This window comes from Taudactylus pleione, unplaced genomic scaffold (assembly GCF_031769625.1).
Source record: "Taudactylus pleione unplaced genomic scaffold, aTauple2 ptg000289l, whole genome shotgun sequence".
NCBI lineage: Eukaryota > Metazoa > Chordata > Amphibia > Anura > Myobatrachidae > Taudactylus > Taudactylus pleione.
The window spans coordinates 522,235-537,993 of record NW_028284691.1 but is presented as its reverse complement, the minus strand read 5'-3'; the positions used below and the strand labels follow the sequence as shown (position 1 = coordinate 537,993).

Sequence of the window (15,759 nt, the reverse complement as noted above, 5' to 3'; positions counted from 1 at the left end):
TCACGACTCGGAGTTATTCCTCCTGACTTTAATAAATGGAATGCTTTGGTTAATGATACTATTAAGTATAAAAAAAAATACTTGGATAGTAGCAGAAAGGCCCTGGACAAATATACTAAATTATGGTTCTATTGGTACGAGTCCCAGCGTGGCAGGGAGGTGGTGGAGTCTGTGTAACAGGTCTGGGAGGGTTGCCTGCACAAATAGGTTAGCTTTGTTGGTTTACTGTGAACTGTATGATACAACCTGTCTCATTCTTGCTATACTATACTACTCTATATTTATTTTTGGTCATCTCAGGTTACTGTGTTATCTATGCTTGTTGACTCTTGCAAATTGTACTATGGTCCATTCTTTTTTTTTGCATAGCTAACTACTTTTTATATTTTTATGCTTTGTTTGAAAAATTAATAAAATCTGATTACAAACAAGAAAAAACCTGAAGGAACTGCAGGAGTGAGATACATTGTGGGGAACTGTGATCGGAGCACTGGTTCCTTTTCCTGCACACAATTTGGACAGTTTTCTTAAGGCTCCACTGTCGTCTCCAATGATAGTAGGGCAGTGCCACTCTTGACAAAATGAGCAGAAGGGATGGAGAGGGAATCAGGGTAGAAGGAAGTTTGGTACAGTGTATTGGTAGCTGGTCCTGGAGGAGGGACGAGCCACCGTGAAGAAGTGCAATAGCTTAAATGTAATGTGGATCAGTCACTATGCAAATAAGGCTCCCCTTACACCCAACAGAAGTTGCAGTGAGCACCCCAGGACCTACTCACAAACCTAGGTCACTTAACAGGTGATCTGGTCCTGTGGAGACATCGTCCGACATTTCATTGTGCCCTGGACCCCCCAGCATACCCTGTGTGTGAGTCTGTGAACCATCCACAGTGGCAAGTGCACCGGCAGTAACAGTGATTAATCACCACTTAATACACTATGTGTATTAAGTGGTGATGCCCTGAGGAGGCCCAGCCAGAGTAGCCTCGGGGGTTAAACCCCTCCTTTTTCTACTTGGTATGACCCCTCCTTTTCATGCACCTGAAAAGTACTGCCAGATTGATTGAGCAGCTACCATTTTTTGTTTGTTGTTATGAGATGCATGAATGAGCCAGCATTAGGAGGGCATGCTGGTTCTAGTAGTGCTAGTTGGAGTTCCCAGTGGTGACTCCCAGGTAAGCTGGCTCTCAATTTGGATGCATTTATGTAAGTGCCTTTATCATAAGGCCTTACATTTGACAAAATATATATGTGCCTTTATCATGGCTTGACCATCGCGACCATCGGACTTGTGAGGGAAACCCTGCGGTCGGGTTTCCCAGCCACAAGCCCTGGAGTGATTTTGGCTCTATCAGAGCCAAAATCACTCCCACTGACATCACTAGTGATGTCAGTGGGGCCGGCTTCAGACGGTAGGCGTTCCCATGGGAACGCCTCCGTCTGGCAGGCACGCCCCCGGCACGCCCACCAAAGGGGGCGTGCTGTCAATCAACATCGACAGCACGCCCTCTTTGGTGCGAGACCCGGAGCGATGGGAAGCCCGTCGCTCGCCGGGTCTCGCGCATGCGCACGACGGAGCTCCCTCCGTCGTGCGCATGCGCAGTGGGGAACATCGACCCACTTGCGAGCGTACTGCCGCTCGCGAGTGGGTCTGAATGACCCCCATTATCTACTCGCACACATCTATACTTTACACTGCACTGTCACTCTTTTTCCATTTTTCATGTGATGCCCTGGGGGGGTCCTGGGCTGGACGTTTTTGGGGTACCCTGCACCCCGGACGTGAACCCCTTAGTGTTAGGGACTGCTAGTGACAGAGAAGCCGTGACGTGGTCTGGCAGCCTCCCATGTATTTGCAAATGCATGCAACTAATATCTCTGAATCTCTATTACCATATAGTCTTCATATATTGTTGCAGGTATAATTCAGTGTGCTGAGGAACAATAGGGGATTAACCCCCCCCCCCTTTTTCTACTTGGTATAACCCCTCCCTTTCATGGACCTGAAAAGTACTGCCAGATTGATTGAGCAGCTGCCATTCGATGTCCAGATATATCTGGAGATATACAGTATCTGCCATTGGCTCTGCAGCACAGCAGATGCAATATATCTGTGAACGGCGTCGTTCACAGACACATCGCTGGTACACACTGGCCGACAGGCAGCAGATATATGTGTCAGTGTGTACCCAGCTTAAGTTTGCATCATCCACAAATTGATAAACTGATCTTTATATTCTCTGACAGATAAATGCGCAATATCTGCTTACAGCGTCCAATACAGTGGGTAAGCAGCAGTGAGTAGTGTAACAGTGGACTAACACATTTCATTGCTAAGATGTAATTTCTTTAAAGAGTAATGCCACATCGGTCACATTTATATTTTGGATTTGATTTTCTATTTATCAACAAATGTCATCATTAACTTCAATCAGAGAAACCTATAGCAGGGATTACAAATTGGATGCAATTGTCTTGAACAGACTTTATTTTAGCCCTATACCGTTGATGCTATTAATTATCCCTTCTACCGCAACTAATAATCAACTAGCCCACTTTATCAGTGTTGTTGTTTTATAGCAGTGCCAATTTGCTGAATTCCATATTTATTTGTTGTACATTATTAAGCTGGCCACATATCTAAAGATTATCTGTCCAACCAGCCAAGTAGTTGATTGGTTGGAATTAAAATCTGGTAAGGTATGAAAGCAAATTCTAATCAGCAATTTGCTCCCAAACGCCGGAAAATGGACAAAAACTGTTGTTTGAACAAATTGTTTAGATCAAACAATTAACAAACTTGTCTGAACGACCATTTTAATCTAATTTATGGCATTTAGGAGCAAATTGCTGATCATCAGTTACTCCCATACGTTACCAGATTTTCATTCCAACCAATCAACTAGTTGGCTGGTTGGACAGATAATCTTTAGATGTGTGGCCAGCTTTAGAATTGAGATCTCAGTGCTAACATCTGAATTAGGGCCTGATTCACTACCGTACATAACTACGAGTACGCACACAATCAGGCGATTGTTGCGTACTGTGCATATGCATTGACAGGAAGCACTGTTTGTGGATGGTGACAGGGGGGGAGGTGTTCGGGGAAACGCATTTGTGCCATGCAGGGGCGTGTAGCCACTGCAATGGCATACGCAGTGTGAGGTCTCATAGCATGCGTGGTTGTTTCTGAGTAAGGTCAGAGCTTGTGCAAGTGTGCGATGGTACTCGATTGTAACCTAACCCACCCCTCTCCCCCCCTAACCCTCCCCCAGTGGTGCCTAACCCTAACCTCCCCGCAGTGGTGCCTAAACCTAACACCCCCTTCCCACAGCCTAACCCTCCCAGGTCAGTACCTAACCCAACCCGGCAGGTCCCTAAACCTAACTCCCCCATCCCCGGCCTAACCTGCATACTAACCTTCAGGATTCCGGTGCCGGTATCCTGACGTCCGGCATCCTGTCCGCCGGCATCTTGACTGGATCTCTCTCTATAACTATCCTCATATTGTTTGATGGCTCTACTTTCTTCTCACTACACCTTGATAGGTTTCCACCTAAATGCCACAGCTGTCCATACGCTGCTGAGCGATGCCCACTGCGTGCATGATGACTGCAGCAGCAGGAAATCGGCAGGAAGGTAACACAAGGTCAGGAAGATACTCTCCCACTGCGGATGGACCTACTTTATTGGGAACTCTCACCGCCCAGACAGATATCTTAACACAAACATGCAATGAACAACACTGAGTCATTTTATGTTGTATTTATATGTTTTATCAAAAAAAGCAAAATACAAACAATGAAAACAACACAAAACTTTGACCTTTTCCACTCTAGCAGCGTCTAAAACTCCTTCAATTGCTAGACCTAAAGTTATCATCTTATCTTCCATAGTAATTATCAAGTGATGCAAAAGTGGCACCCGGACAAATAGAAGTGCAGTTCAATTTGAAATATCTGTATGCTGCAAATATAGCTGCTATATCCCATTATGGAGCAGTTTTAGGGCTGCAAGTAGATTTCTGTCTCTCAAACACATTGAACCTAATGATGTATAAACATGTACCATCTAGAAACTCATAGTTCCCCATTTGTGGAATATACAGTACCCTTTACGTTTTGTATTCCGCATTATATACTGTAGGTTATTACTTACTAATCACAGGAGCCTTACACATGACACCGCCAGGGTGGTAATAGTAAAGGAGGTACCAATATTCATCCTATCAATTTACTAGGAACTAGCGACATTACTGAGACATTCACTAGTTCTTAGTGAATTAATTAGCTGTGTTCTCATGGATGTGTTGTACAAACGTAATGTACTTTTGTGCTTCCTTGAGTCATCTGTTAGAAAAGACAAAGCAAAGCTAAATGTAAAAGGGTTAATATCTGTGATGTTATCCAAGCTGAATGTTGTGTTTCTTGCCCTGTGTTTTGCAATATAACGATATCCTGGACCATAACTTTTCCTTCATTTGTCTTTAAGAGTGATATGCACCCCTTGCACCCAGGCTTGTATTATGTATATACTCAGGGCCATCTCTTCCATTGGGCTTGTTGGGCAGTTGCCCAAGGGCCCGAGGCTTGTATGGGCCCAACAACCCGCCCCGCTGCATCCGCGGCCAGTTGGTAAATTTGTGATATTTTATAAGACGGCCGCCGGTGTTCTGTGTTCTGATCTAACCTCCCCCACCCCATGCCCCCCCTCCCCACCCCCCCGTGACGAATACTCACCTCAGTCCCAGTTTCACTTCATCTGCCAGCTTCAGACCAGTCAGAGAGGGTCTCTCTGCATGTGTGGGAGGTCTGATGGGCATGCAGGAGGGTTTCATTTTATTGACCATTTAAATTTTTTACCATGAATGGGTGGGTAGGGCTCCAGTGCATTGCTTTGCCCATGGCCCACACTGCTGTTAAGACAACCCTGTATATACTGTAGCAGTGGAGAGTTGGACGTATGTGAGTTTATGTTTGTTTTTATTTTAGTAAACTATGGATTTCCATACTACCATACACACAAAACACGGTCGTGTCTGTATACAGATTCGGTAGTACCTTAACTTATAACTACCCTATGTTAAAAACGGCGCAGCTGGTATAAGAAGTGGAAGCCAGTTGTAGGCCGAGTACATTAATAGTGTGTTCATGCAAATTGGACTAAGGCGGTCACAGAAGCTTATGCGCCTGTCAGGGGGCGTTTCTCTTGTAGGGTCTTGAACCTGGTGCAAAATGCGCACTGATGATGACAATTGGCAGCAACATCAGAATGGTTAATTGTGTCTGTCTCCTCACACTGATATAATTAAAATAATTAGTGTGGCTTCCATATTATATGACGTCGCGGCCATCTATACATATACACATTATTTAATCATACTTGCCGACTTCCTGACTGACTCCTCTGGGGAGGGGTGGGGGGGGGGCAGCCATGTCGGCACAGCATGGGGCGTGTTAGTGGGCGCTATAGTGGGCGGCGTGACTGCATTGCTACGGCACCACCCCACTATACAATGCCGAAATTACCAGCATGGTAAAGCAGGGGGCGGGGTTTACGATGACGCAAATCACTTGGTAAGTGTGCAGGTGCGCTGGTGATTGCTGGTCCGGGAGACTTGCCCTCTCTTCCGGTGGCCAGATTTTCGAGAGCCTCCCTGCCATTCAGGGACGGTTGGCAAGTATGTACTTAGTTGAGACTTACATTTTGACCGCGGATGTTTGTATCTGATTGAATTTAATTTCTATTTTTATTTTGTATTTGTGTTTGTATTTGTAATCAATTATATTGCACATGGTAAATGTGACTTTTGCATGTATTAATAATAAAGTCCAGACACTATTCTATATTATATATGACAATTCCTTACAATTTTACATTGTATATAAATTGGGTATTATGGGCCTGATTCAGCAAGGATCGCAACTGCTAATACGCACGCAATCGGCTGATTGTTGCGTACTGTGCATGCGTATGCATCGCAGTGCGTGATCCAGCCACTGCAATCTGATTAAGCGAGGAACGTAGATGCTAATACGCACGCAATCGGTTGATGTTTGTACTCTGCGCATGGATCTCAGTGACGTGCGCAAACTAGCAATTGCGATGGGAACTGCAATTGCTGAGGCAACGCAGACCCAGAGCACAGTGATCGTCAGGAAGTGACGTTTTTGTGGGTGGTGACGGGGGGGTGGTCGGGTGAACGCAGGCGTGCCAGTGCGTTTCAACGCCGTTGCAGGGGCGTGCATAAATTAGCCACTGCATGGCTATAAGCAGCCATGGCACTGATAGCGTGCGTGGATATAAGCAATTTCTGAGTAAGGTCAGGGCTTGTGCAAGTGTGCATATGGGTCCAGTGTTACTCGATGTTTCGCTATGTTCCCCTAGTATACGGATGTGAGTAAGGGGAAGTGGGCGTACTTATGTTAGGATGCGATCGCAATGTGAATGCAATCATTTGCATATCCCCGCTGATATTAGCATCTGCGGTCAGTGCGTATAAGCAGAATAGCGATCCATAGTGAATCAGGCCATGTGATCGCAGTGACTGCACAGACCAATTGCAGAGCTACTGACATGAAGTGCCGTTTGTGGGTGGTGACAACGTAGGCGTGCCAGTGTGTTTGAACGCCGTTGCATGGGCGTGCATAAATTAGCCACTGCAATGCCCTACACAGCTTGTGTACTCACTGCGACAGGGTTAGCAATTTCTCAGTAAGGTCAGACCTTGTGCAAGTGTGTGTGAGGCTGCGATGGTACTCGATGTTACCAATGGTTTTGCAGTCTTGCTAAGTATTATGGATGTGTGAAAGGTAAAGCGGGCATCCTTATGTTGTGCTGCGACGGCATAGCGATCGCAATGGATTAGCATAGTATCGCAGTGAGACTGCGTGCGTAATCGCTATTGCAATCGCAGTTGCGATCCGTAATGGATCAGGCCCTATGACTAGTAACACTGTCAAGCCACAATTTTGTTTCTGCTGGAGTAAACCCAGTGCATATGCTACTGTTTTTTCTTGATGTGCACCTGAGTATCCCAAAACTGGATGCATCTTATTTTCAGAGGCATTTACTCAAAATGTGCCAAACCCTATATGAGTCCTATAATGTGTTATACGTTTAGCTGGCTGCGGGTTGCAACAGAGAGCTGCTAGTTTGACGAATGGTATGTGAATTACAGAGTAATATTAACAGTGATAGCATGCCTATTTATTTACTAACAGCAATATACGTCATGCAAATGTTGGTCAGGCTGAGATTATTTCTAGTATTTCTAGTAATTTAGTACGATTTATGGTTGGGGAAGAAAGCTGACAGGTTAAGCAGGTTTTATGTTTACTGGTCATCAGTTCTGAATCTTTGGAGAGGCCTCATGGCCTGGGGCTTCAGGTGGCACTGCTTACTTTGCACATGGTTGCTTTTATATTGCTCTTATTCATAATTTTTGTTTACATACTAAAAACATTTAACCATGATCTGAAATTGTTTTTAATTACTTACATGGTTTAGTTATAATGAGGGGTGAATCAGCGAGATCCCAGCGAGCCTGACCAATGGTTTAAAGTTGCAGTCATTTAAAAGTCTTTAAAAAATCTTTTAAACCATCGACCAGACTCGCTGTGATCTCGCTGATTCCTGCAAGTCACTGGCTATTACATTTACCCCATAGTGGGGTTAGAAGAATGCAAAGCTAAGGCAGGTGAGAGAGGGACATGGGATGGCATAATCACATGTCCTAAAAATGTCAACCTGCACCTGGTTAACCTGGACATTTCAATTTTCAATGTAGCTAGAGTTTGCCATGGTATGGGATTAATGAGCAGTGATATACAATACTGACAGAGGTGGGGTATCACATGCATGATGCAAAGTAATTAGACTTGCACTCCATTCTGTTAACTTTATAGTGTACGTGTGTGCCTATCTCCTGTCGTACCTGGTTGGATGTCCAATGGCTCGCTGTGGTCGTGCCATTTCCTCTTGCCACATTAATGTGCTTATATTGGCATGTCCTTCAAAAATACATCTATCACTTTGATATTTATGTGCAAGAGTGAACAACCATTTTAAGTCATAAATAATATATGGAGGCCAAGTAAGATGATGTAGAGATAGTTGTTGATGCTCCAGTCCTATCAGTTTGAGCCATACGAGAGAACATTAAAAGAAAATTCTTTTGACTACTAAAGATTTCAATGATGGGATAACCATCTTCTTGGTCATTGTATACTTAATTTGCCTTTCAGAGTTGGTTTAATATGTAAGACAAACAGCTTTCTCCATGTATGCTGAGACTCTATTAGGAGTGCAGGCACTGTACTTTAACGTTTTCCTCCTCTGGATTTTTCTCCTTCGATTCCGTGTATGCACCAATAAAGGAACCATCCTCATTGAAGTGACTGTGTTCTCCATCACTGTACTGTACAAGGCTGTCCACACTGTCATAGGTTTTAATGTCTAGGCTCAACGAGTCCATGCTTCCATTTATTGCTTTCTTATAACTGGAAAAGATAGAAAATGATATTAAACCTGAAGCAGAGGTTGGACTTCACTGACCATGGTCAATGCATTGAACTTTGGGGCTGATTCAGCAAGGAACGCAGTTTCTTATATGCTCGCAATCGGCCGATTGTTGCGTTCTGCGCATGCATATGCATCGCAGCACGTCAACTAACCACTGTGATCAGGACTGCGATCTCAGAGGATACGCAGACTTATGGCAGAGTGATTGACAGGAAGTGACATTTGTGGCGAAGACAGGGGGGGTGGTGGTCGGCCGTACGCAGGTGTGCCAGTGTGTTTCAATGCTGTTGCAGGGGCGTGCAGAAATTATCCACTGCGATACCATACACAGCCTGAGGCCTCATAGCATGCACTGAAGTGAGATATTCCTGAGTGAGGTCTGACCTGCCTTAACTGTGCGTATGGGTCCGATGTTACTCAATTGTACCGATGTTTTCGCTATTCTGCTAAGTATTATGGATGTGCGTATTGTAAAGTGGGCGTCCTTATGTGCTGCTGAGATTGCATTGCTATCGCAGTGGTTTGGCTTGCTATCGCAGTTGAACTGGGTGCGTACTCAGGATTGCGATCTGTAGTGAATCAGGCCCTTTGTCATCTATTGTTAATGTGATTTATAGTGTCCTCACACACAGTGATGACACTGCCCATGCTTCAGAGTCGTACGTATGCAACTAAGGGCCTGATTCAGAGCCAGACGCAATGGCGATGTTTACGCAGATCGAGTGATTGTTTACCAGTGCGCATGCCTAAAAGTCGCAATGCGCATGCTCCACGATTGCTTTGTGCTTACGTTCGCACAGAGGATCCACTCGCAAAGTGAGTAACAGGTAGACAGCGTTTGGGGGTGGTAAAAAAAAACGCAAGCGTGTCTGACCGTTTGAACGCTGTTTCATGGGCATGCATAAATTAGCCACTGTGATTGCATTTGCAGCATTAGAGCTCTCAGCATGCGAGGAGAGCTGCATTGTCTGTGGCTGGTCAGACCTGCTGCAAGGCCAAGATGGATGCTTGTGCGTCGATTTTACAGATATATTTACGCAGGTAAGCTACATCATATGCAAATTAGAAGGCAGCAGTTGGCGTCCCTATGCTTGAGTGATCTCTGCAACTGTTACCATTCTTTCGCAGCTGCTTTGCATGCAAAATCGCAGCTGCGATTGCATTACTGTCCATCTCTGAATCAGGCCCTAAGAGCGATATTGAGTCATACGCAACTAATCGCATCTTTACTTGCACTCGAAGGGACGCAACTTGGTTATAACAAGGTTGCACATAGGCTAAGTGTAGCAAATGTGTCAATGGCCTGTTGATGGAACTGCGGGCTATGCAGAGTTATACCTATGTATAAATAAGCCTGTTTTCAGACACAACTCCTGAACCAATGATAGGGCTGTGCAAGTTTGCACTGGTAATGATTGCTATCAAACAAAGCACAAAGATAAGTGCGGAGCATTCACATAGTTGAGTAAAACTGCATAAGGCCGAATATCCGCATTTAGGGCCTGTGTCAGAAATGGACGGTATTGCAGAAGCGGCTGTGCAATACTGTCTAACAAAATGTAAATGAACCAGGAGGTGTCTGGACTTACAGTTGGAGAGCTGCACAAGTGCAGAAAACATCTTGCACATGTGCAGTGCTCCAACAATTGGAGATGTGCACTAACCATCGGGTTAACTTACTGTACATCTCTGAATCAGGCCCTTAGTTTTGTATAAGCAATATGGGAGCAAATACAGCTAACCTGCATTCAACTCTGCATCAGGCCCACAGTCATTTTTTCTGACATTTCATATGATTCCTGGCAGTAAGGGACATCATGGCAGTCTTTATTTCAAGTGCAACTATTTATATTTCCTTTCCTTATATACATTGTTTTACTTCTGAATACCTATGCCCTTACTTATGCCTCCATGACATATCATAACGAAAAACAACACTGCTTTCTTCTACCTCCAAGTTGTTGTACTGTCTCTAGTCAGGAAGGTCTTCATATATGTGCATTCTCCTCCCCTTCCTGAGGGGCCCGGTGGGGGCCTGGGTCCGGTGCCACTCCCCCCCCTCACAGCAGCCCAGCACACAGTGTGTGCTGAGCTGCAGTTGGAGACTGCTCGTGGCTGCTGAGCAGCAGCCACGAGCAGTCTCCTATGCCTGTGCGGGGGAGCAATCACACTGATCGCGCCCCCCCTGACTTTGCGCCGGGCTGAGGGGGCTCAGAGCGCCCCCCGTCCCCAGCGCACGGCGCTGCAAATATATATATATATTTTTCCCCTCGGCAAAGGGGCGTGGCCACGCCTCCCGCTGCCCCTGCCAGCTCATTTACATAACTTGCTTTATAAAGCACTATAAAATATTTCTGTAAATTTGGCTCTTTTTTGCAGTATTGTTACCCATGTCCAAGACCTGTGCATGCTCTGCCATCATTACACATTCCTTGATGGTCACAATATAGAGTTGTAGCTTTTTTATGTTCATACTTGTTGAGATCTACTGGTGGTATCATTCAAAGATACTTCAATTAACTCTGGGTTCTTAAAATCCACATAGTCTACTAGTTATCTAGCAAAATCAGGGCCTGATTCAGAGCCGGACGCTATTTGCACTCGCTCGTCCAGAAAAAGGGGCTGGCTATTTAAATTAACCGTTCGCTCTTTGCGGTCTGTTCACGCCTCTATGTCTGAACGAGCGAACAAAACATGCGAACGTAATTTTGAAAAAAACGCCCCCCTGGCCGCTCGCATCATACGTCATGTCCCCTATTTATTAGATTAATCGAGTACATCGGACGGCGTATGAACTGCTCGCTATTCTTGTGGTTGGTTTTTCCTACCACAATCATGCGAGCAGTTCTAACTATAAAACAACCAAGTGACGTGGTCGATGACGCTGCTTTAGTAATTATGCACACCCTTAAAACGCCCGTTTTGACCTTTAGGCACACCTGCGTTCTGATCTCCACTCCCCGTTTTCAAGCACCTTCCCCTGTTACCACCCACAAACGCCTCATTCTGTCACTCAAAATAGCAGGCATTCGCTATTTAGCGAGCACAAGATTTTCGGCCGCACTGACTAGTTCGCGCATGCGTATTAAAATCCGTACGCATGCGCAGTTGTGCGAACATCGGTCAGAACGAACGAGCGGCCGCTTACGAGCGGCTCTGAATCAGGCCCTGAGTCCCATGAGTATGAAAGAGAACTGAACTTTGGTCTATAAAATAAAGATCAATGATCACTTTTTGAAAAGACATGAAAAATAAAATTTTCTTTAACTGTGAGCTGTCATTTGTGTTAGATATCTGTATGCATCTGTATTGATTACCCAGACCGTTAGAGATAATATTTAGCGTTATATTTTTATATATACTGTAGCTGCTATAGATTTTATTTTATATACATACAGTACATCCGTAAAGTATTCACAGTACGTCACTTTTTCCACATTTTGTTATGTTACAGCCTTATTCCAAAATGGAATAAATTCATTTTTCTCCTGAAAATTCTACACACAATACCCCATAATGACAACGTGTAAAATCTTTTTTTGAGATTTTTGCAAATTTAATAAAAAAACAAAAAATAAGAAATCACATGTACAGTACATAAGTATTCACAACCTTTGCTCAATACTTTGTTGATGCACCTTTGGCAGCAAGTACAGCCTCAAGTTTTTGAATATGATGCCACAAGCTTGGCACACCTATCTTTGGGCAGTTTCACCCATTCCTCTTTGCAGCATCTCTCAAGCTCCATCAGGTTGGATGGGAAGCATCAGTGCACAGCCATTTTCAGATCTCTCCAGAGATGTTCAATCGGATTCAAGTCTGGGCTCTGGCTGGGCCACTCAAGAACATTCACAGAGTTGTCCAGAAGCCGCTCCTTTGATATTTTGGCTGTGTGCTTAGAGTTGTTGTCCTGCTGAAAAATGAACCGTTGCCCTAGTCTGAGGTCAAGAGCGCTCTGGAACAGGTGTCACGACCCTGTCTAGTTTTCACCTTTTTCCTGTTGACTTACCACTGCCAGCTATCTCCATGGATCTATAGGTGTAATTTGCCTGGAGGACCTGCTCTGATCATGCTGGCTGCAGCACTTCTCTGTATGCATTCCCTTCCACACTGATTGTTCACCTGGGCTCTCCTCTGTGAGCATTGCTAGTCTTGATTGGAATCGCAGGTGTGGTTCTGATTCTCAGTGCTGCAGAGATGAGTACTTCCTCTGCATGTTGTGCCTTCCACCACTCAGAATGCTACTGCCAGGCCACCTGTCCATATCCACCAATTGCAGCCAGACCCAGGGTATATATATCCTCCCCTGATAGCATTCTGGGCCTGAACATCTCATTACTTCCCGTGGTGTATGGTTCGTGCTGCTTCTGTGTATAAGTGTATCCCTGGCTCCTGCTGACAGCAACCTCTGGTGCATCCAGAAACCCTGCTACAGCAATACCTGGCAATCCAGAAACCCTGCTACAGCAATACCTGGCAATCCAGAAACCCTGCTACAGCAATACCTGGCAATCCAGAAATCCTGCTACAGCAATACCTGGCAATCCAGAAAACCTGCTACAGCAATACCTGGCAACCAGTAAACCTGCTACAGCTATACCTGGCAATCCAGTAATCCTTGTAGTTCCCAGGCCAGTGCACCTCCTGTGTTTTCAGCATCAGCTATAAGTGAGTTCCTGTGCTCCTGACCATAGTCCTGTGCTCTGCTTCTAGCCCTACTCCTGGTTGGTTCCTGGCACCCTGCAAACCTGCACCGTGTTACCTTGCCTTGCTTCCTGCTGTGGATCAACTCCTGCTCCTTCTACCTACCCACTCCCTCCCTGAACCTAAACTCCCACACCTACCCATTCCTTCCTGAACCTGTTATTCCCAATTACCCAATCCAGCCTGCACCTGAGTACCAGCCTTAGTCACAGCATTTCTGGATTACCCTGTTTAGCCCTCGTCTCAGCATTACCTGATTTCCCTTTATCCATTGTCACGTTATTTCAGTCCAGAGTCAAGTTCCAAGTTCTTCAGTTCAATCCACGTTATTCCAGTCCAGAGTCAAGTTCCAAGTTCATCAGTTCAATCCACGTTATTCCAGTCCAGAGTCAAGTTCCAAGTTCCTGTCATTTATCATCAAATTCAGTTCTCACTGCCACATAAATCTTGCAATAGAGCTTTCTACGTCATCTGTGGTTCCAGTCATGCCGGTCTCCATTGAATCCCGCTCATCACCTGAGACAGGTAACTCACAGACGCCAATCGTGACAGCAGGTTTTCATCCAGGATGTCTCTGTACATTGCTGCATTCATCTTTCCCTCTATCCTAACTAGTCTCCCAGTTGCTGCCGTTGAAAAACATCCCCACAGCATGATGCTGCCACCACAATGCTTCACTATAGGGTTGGTATTGGCCTGGTGATGAGCGGTGCCTGGTTTCTTCCAAACATAACGCCTGGCATTCACGCCAAAGAGTTCAATCTTTGTCTCATCAGACCAGAGAATTTTGTTTCTCATGGTCTGAGAGTCCTTCAGGTGCATTTTGGCAAACTCCAGGCAGGCTGCCATGTGCTTTTTCCTAAGGAGTGGCTTCCGTCTGGCCACTCTACCATACAGGCCTGATTGGTGGATTGCTGCAGAGATGGTTGTCTTTCTGGAAGGTTCTCGTTTCTCCACAGAGGAATGCTGTAGCTCTGACAGAGTGACCATCGGGTTCTTGGTCACCTTCCTGACTAGGGCCCTTCTCTCCTGATCGCTCAGTTTAGATGGCCGGCCAACTCTAGGAAGAGTCCTGGTGGTTCCGAACTTCTTCCATTTACGGATAATGGAGGCCACTGTGCTCATTGGGACGTTCGAAGCAGCAGATATTTTTATGTACCCTTCCCCAGATTTGTGTCTCGAGACAATCCTGTCTCAGAGATCTACAGAAAATTCCTTGGACTTCATACTTGGTTTGTGCTCTGACATGCACTGTCAAGTGTGGGACCTTATATAGACAGGTGTGTGCCTTTCAAAATCATGTCCAATCAACTGAATTTACCACAGGTGGACTCCACTTAAGCTGTAGGAACATCTCCAGGATGATCAGTGGAAACAGGATGCACCTGAGCTCAATTTTGAGCTTCATGGCAAAGGCTGTGAATACTTATGTACATGTGATTTCTTAGTTTTTTTTTTTATTTAAATTTGGAAAAATCTCAAAAAAAACTTTTTACACGTTGTCATTATGGGGTATTGTGTGTAGAATTTTGAGGAGAAAAATGAATTTATTCCATTTTGGAATAAGTCTGTAACATAACAAAATGTGGAAAAAGTGACGCGCTGTGAATACTTTCCGGATGCACTGTATATCACTGAGCGGTTGATATCAGCTTTGAATGACACATTCCTGGAGATATACAAAAGGCAGCATATAATCCATGAGACACTTTTCTGTGCAGCCATATAAACAATACTTCTGGCACATCCCCAGGGACCTGCCAATCAAAGTTCGGACTTTGACCCCATCTCCAGCCAGATCACTACATAATGTCGCAGAATGCTTTGGAGTTCTCATAAAGACCAGTTAGAAAAAGGACATAACCTTACCACGAGATTTCATCTTTGTATGTTACTATTGAATATGTTGACAAAATATACATAGCAAAAGTACCTGCTGTCATCAAAGAACTGATCTTTCATAGATTTGACTTCAGCTTCAGGATGTAGTTCTTCTTTTTCCTTTACTGTCAAAACATAAAATGAAGAGATAGAGCAGTGGTTCTCAAACTCGGTCCTCAGGACCCCACACAGGTCGTGTTTTCCAGGTCACCCAGCATGTGCACAGGTGTATTCATTACTCACTGACACATTTTAAAAGTTCCACAGGTGGTTATAATTATTTCACTTTTGAAGAAACCTGGAAAACATGCACTGTGTGGGGTCCTGAAGACCGAGGTTTTGAACCTGTGAGATAGAGTATAGGAAGACCCATCATTTGCTTCAAAATGGTTCCCCTCTTCTACTGTATTTATTTTCACAGGTTTCTCCCTCTCACTACTGATCTTTCATTCTTAGGGGCCTCATTTAGCAACGAGTTTTATCATACACAACGAGTGATAAAACTTGTTACATATGATAATAGTGCTCCAGCCAATCAGCTCCCAACTGTCGTCTGTTTGAAAAATGACAGTTGGGAGCTGATTGGCTTGAGCACCATTTATCATATGTAACAAGTTTTATCACTTGTTGCGTATGATAAAAACTTGTTAATAA

General features: G+C 44.7%; 1 protein-coding gene across 5 annotated transcripts in view; it reads right to left on the bottom strand.

Annotated features, from left to right (window-relative positions):
* Nucleotides 1-3,757: 3,757 nt before the first annotated feature.
* CHL1 (cell adhesion molecule L1 like) overlaps nucleotides 3,758-15,759 on the bottom strand; it is a 193,916-nt gene continuing 181,914 nt past the window's right edge. For all 5 annotated transcript variants that reach the window (XM_088482453.1, XM_088482454.1, XM_088482452.1 and 2 more), the window contains 2 exons: nucleotides 15,158-15,230; nucleotides 3,758-8,498 (listed from right to left, as the gene is read on the bottom strand). In XM_088482453.1, the coding sequence (XP_088338579.1) occupies nucleotides 8,297-8,498; nucleotides 15,158-15,230 (275 nt within the window). In that variant the 3' untranslated portion in view covers nucleotides 3,758-8,296. The remainder of the gene's footprint in view (nucleotides 8,499-15,157; nucleotides 15,231-15,759) is intronic.